Raw genomic sequence first — 4,240 nt, 5'->3', positions numbered from 1 at the left:
AAAACATGTTTAAACAGATGATGGAGAAGAATGCCGACTCCGATGCTCAAATAGACTCGCACAACATTTCTATTCGGAATTTGGAGGTTCAATTAGGACAAATCTCACATGCTTTGAACACTCGTTCTAAGGGGGCACTACCTATTGATACGGTGGTAACCCCGAAGGGTGGGAATGATACAGGATCTGCTCCGTGACTACTAGAAGTGGAAAAGGTGGAGATGCAACCACCTCAAATCAAAGAAGGATTATGGATGAAGATGCTGTCGTTCAAGAAGACGAAATCCCAAGCAATGTGGTTCAAGCTAATGAAGAAGTGAGAATTGATATAGATGCAAGTGTGGAGGCGACACAAGAAGAGGTGAACCCGTCTAGGGAACACGTGATTGACATGCCGGAACCGGTGGTGCCAAAGGCTAAGGCACCAATTCCAAGGTCTCCTCATCCATATCCTCAAAGGCTTGCAAAGCAAAACAGTGAGAACCAATTCAAAAAGTTTATTGATATGATGAAGAGTTTGTCCATAAATGTGCCATTGGTTGAGGCATTGGAACAAATGTTGGGATATTCCAAATTCATGAAGGATTTGGTAACCAAGAAAAGATCAATGAATTGTGAGACCATCAAGATGACTCATCAAGTGAGTGCTATTGTGCACTCAATGGCTCCAAAGTTGGAAGATCCAGGCGCTTTCACATTCCCTTGCACTATTGGGAGCGCCGATTTTGCCAAAGCATTATGTGATCTCGGGGCAAGTATCAACTTGATGCCCTACTCTCTGTTCAAAACTTTGGGAATTGGGCAACCAAGACCCACATCCATGAGGTTGCAAATGGCGGATCGGACAATGAAGAGGCTTTTGGGTATCATTGATGATGTATTGGTTAGAGTTGACAAGTTCATCCTCCCAGCAGACTTCGTTATCCTAGATTGTGAAGTGTACTATGAGGTGCCTATCAATTTGGATAGACTTTTCCTTGCTACGGGAAAGGCTCTATTTGATGTAGAGGCCGGTGAGCTCATTTTCCGGGTGTGTGACGAAAAGGTGGTCTTCCATGTGTGCAAATCAATGAGGCAACCGAATAGTAATGAAGTTTGTTCATTTGTGGATTTGGTGACTGACGTGATAGTTGATGATGCTAGTGCAACAATCAATGTTCGGGACAAGTTGGAAGCCATTTTGCTCAACCTAGATGATGACGAGGAGAGTGATGGCTATGTGGAGTATGTAAATGCATTGCAAGGCATGCGGTCGTACACTTATGAGCCATTAAAGCTATCTTTGGATCTTGAAAATCGGAAGACTCCTCCAACTAGCCCTCAATCGAGGAGCCTCCTACCTTGGAGTTAAAGCCATTGCCCCCGCACCTCAGGTATGAATTCCTTGGCCCTTCGTCTACTTTACCAGTTATTCTTTCTTCGTGCTTAACTAACATGCAGGTAGAGTCCACGCTGGAGGTGCTACAAAGGAGTAAAAGAGCAATCGGTTGGACTTTGGTGGATATCCGGGGCATAAGTCCCGCCTTTTACATGCACGAGATTATTTTGGAGGAGGGTGCCAAACCCTCCGTTGAACATCAAAGAAGATTGAATGAAGCAATGCAAGAGGTGGTGAAGAAGGAGATAGTCAAGTGGTTAGATGCCGGGATTGTCTACCCCATTTTCCATAGCTCGTGGACCTCTCCGGTGCAATGTGTCCCAAAGAAAGGGGGCATGACTGTGGTAACAAATGACAGGAATGAATTGATCCCAACCAGGACCGTTAACGGGTGGAGAGTGTGCATGGACTATAGGAAGCTCAACAAAGTTACTCAGAAAGATCATTTCCCGCTTCCATTTCTTGACCAAATGCTTGATAGGTTGGCCGGACGTGCTTTTTATTGCTTCCTTGATGGATACTCCGGCTATAACCAAATTCTTATTGCTTCTGAGGACCAAGAGAAGACCACTTTCACATGTCCTTATGGTACTTTCTCGTTTTCAAGGATGCCTTTTGGATTGTGTAATGCACCAGCGACTTTTCAACGGTGTATGATGGCTATTTTTACCAACATGGTGGGGGACATTCTTGAGGTTTTCATGGATGATTTTTCTGTGGCTGGAAATTCGTTTGAAGATTGTTTGAAAAATTTGGATCGGGTATTGGCTAGATGTGAGGAGACCAATTTGGTGTTGAACTAGGAAAAGTGTCACTTCATGGTCGAGGAAGGCATTGTCCTCGGCCACAAAATTTCAAAACATGCTATTGAGGTTGACCAAGCTAAAATTGAGGTGATCTCCAAAATCACTCATCCTACATCCGTGAAAGGGGTGAGGATCTTCTTGGGTCTTCCAGGTTTTTATCGCCGATTCATCAAGGACTTTTCCAAGGTAGTAAACCCTTTGTGTAAACTTTTTGAGAAGGATGCCAAGTTCCATTTTAATGAAGATTGTATGAAGGCATTCGAGTTGCTTAAGTTCAAGTTGACTACTACTCCTATTATCACCGCAATGGATTGCAACTTGCCTTTTGAGCTCACATGTGATGCTAGTGATATTGCAGTTGGAGCGGTGTTGGGGCAAAGAATCATAAGATTTTCCATCCGGTCTACTATGCTAGCAAGACCATAAATGATGCCCAAGTCAACTACACAGTGACCGAAAAGGAGTTACTTGCTATTGTGTTTGCCTTGGAGAAGTTCCGGCCGTATTTGATGGGTACTAAGGTGATTGTTCACACCGACCATGTGGCACTTCAGTATTTGATGAGCAAGAAAGATTCTAAGGCAAGGTTGATGCGGTGGGTGCTTCTTTTGCAAGAGTTTGATCTAGATATTCAAGACCGCAAGGGTAGTGAGAATCAAGTGGCGAACCACTTGTCCCGTTTGGAGGAGGAGTGGAGGCCACATGACGGCCTTGAGATCAATGATTCATTTCCTGATGAGCAACTCCTATCTTTTTCAATGACCAGGATGCCATGGTTCACTGATTTAGCCAATTATCTTGTGAGCGGCATTGTACCGAATGAGTTCTCTTCAAACCAAAGGAAGAAGCTCAAACGGGATTGTTTGGATTACTATTGGGATGAGCCGTATCTTTTCCGAATATGTACCGATGGTGTGATCCGGCAATGTGTGCCAGAAGAAGAACAAATAGGAATTCTTGAGGCTTGCCACTCTTCACCATATGGTGGTCATCATGGTGGAGCGAGAATGGCTACAAAAGTTTTGACTTGTAGATTCTATTGGCCTACCCTCTACAAGGACGCTAGTGAGCTTGTCAAGCGTTGTGATGTCTCCATATCGATTGGTGTTTGGGAAGGCGTGCCATCTTCCGGTGGAACTTGAGCATAAGGCCATGTGGGCTTTGAAGAAGTTGAGGCTTGAGTGGGATGTTGCTGTTAACCTAAGAGTGGCACATTTGAATGAGCTTGATGAATTGCGGTATCATGCCTACAACAGTTCGTCCCTTTACAAGGAGAAAATGAAGTACTTGCATGACAAGTACACCCACGACAAGGAATTTAAGGAGCGTGATCTGGTGCTTTTGTTAAATTCCATGTTAAGAATGTTCCCGGGCAAGCTGAAATCAAAATGGAGTGGGCTCTTTGATGTAGTGAATGTAACCACTTTTGGTGCTCTAGATTTAAAAAATAAGAACAATGAGGTGTTTAGAGTTAATGGGAAACGGGTTAAGCATTATCTGGGCAAGGTTGATGATGGCCATATTGTGGCGGTTCTCCATTTCTCGTGATTGGTAATTTGCGTCGTGCCGCGACGTTAAATCAGGCGCTTCTTGGGAGGAAACCCATGTCTTTTTCTTTCTTTTATTTTCCTTCTTTTAGATAGGCTTGGTTTTGTGCTAACCAGATTTGAAGTGTATGCAGGAATAGGAGTGCATTGCAGGGACTGTGGATGAAAAATTTGGCTAAGTGTCAAAGTGCATAGTCTCAGCATCAGTGCGGACTGCAGCGGCAGTCATTTTTGTGCGGTCCGCAGCCAGTCGTCTCAAGGGTAGGTAAGGAGTGCAGTCCGCATCAGAATTATGCGGCCGCATTCAGGTTAAACTGTGGGTCCGACGGGTCAATAGTATAAATATAGATTTTCTCATCTTTTTACACTTTTACAACCGTGAACTCAAAACGACATAGTGTCGCTTTTGCGAGGCTGTCACCTTCGCATTTGCGAAGAATTTGGTCGCAAATGCAACCTGGGCAGGGATGGCTTGGCTTCACATTTGTGATGCATTTGTCGCAAATGTG

The 4,240-nt window shown here is 44.2% G+C and overlaps 1 protein-coding gene across 1 annotated transcript; it reads left to right on the top strand.

Moving 5' to 3' along the window:
• Nucleotides 1-832: 832 nt before the first annotated feature.
• Nucleotides 833-3,732, top strand: LOC109242440. The gene is made up of 3 exons (XM_019409298.1): nt 833-1,013; nt 1,131-1,224; nt 3,441-3,732. The coding sequence occupies exons 1-3, from the start codon at nt 833-835 to the stop codon at nt 3,730-3,732; spliced, it is 567 nt and encodes a 188-aa protein (XP_019264843.1).
• The last annotated feature ends 508 nt before the right edge of the window (nt 3,733-4,240 follow it).

Source organism: Nicotiana attenuata, unplaced genomic scaffold (assembly GCF_001879085.1).
Source record: "Nicotiana attenuata strain UT unplaced genomic scaffold, NIATTr2, whole genome shotgun sequence".
NCBI lineage: Eukaryota > Viridiplantae > Streptophyta > Magnoliopsida > Solanales > Solanaceae > Nicotiana > Nicotiana attenuata.
The sequence above is the reverse complement of the archived record's forward strand: the minus strand, read 5'-3'. Positions and strand labels throughout refer to the sequence as shown.

Coding starts and splice junctions, on each gene's coding strand:
- LOC109242440 (XM_019409298.1), top strand. CDS start 833: ATGGCGGATCGGACAATGAAGAGGCTTTTGGGTATCATTGATGATGTA. Junction 1,014..1,130: donor TCTATTTGATGTAGAGGCCG/GTGAGCTCATTT, acceptor CTGACGTGATAG/TTGATGATGCTAGTGCAACA. Junction 1,225..3,440: donor GAGAGTGATGGCTATGTGGA/GTATGTAAATGC, acceptor TGCCTACAACAG/TTCGTCCCTTTACAAGGAGA.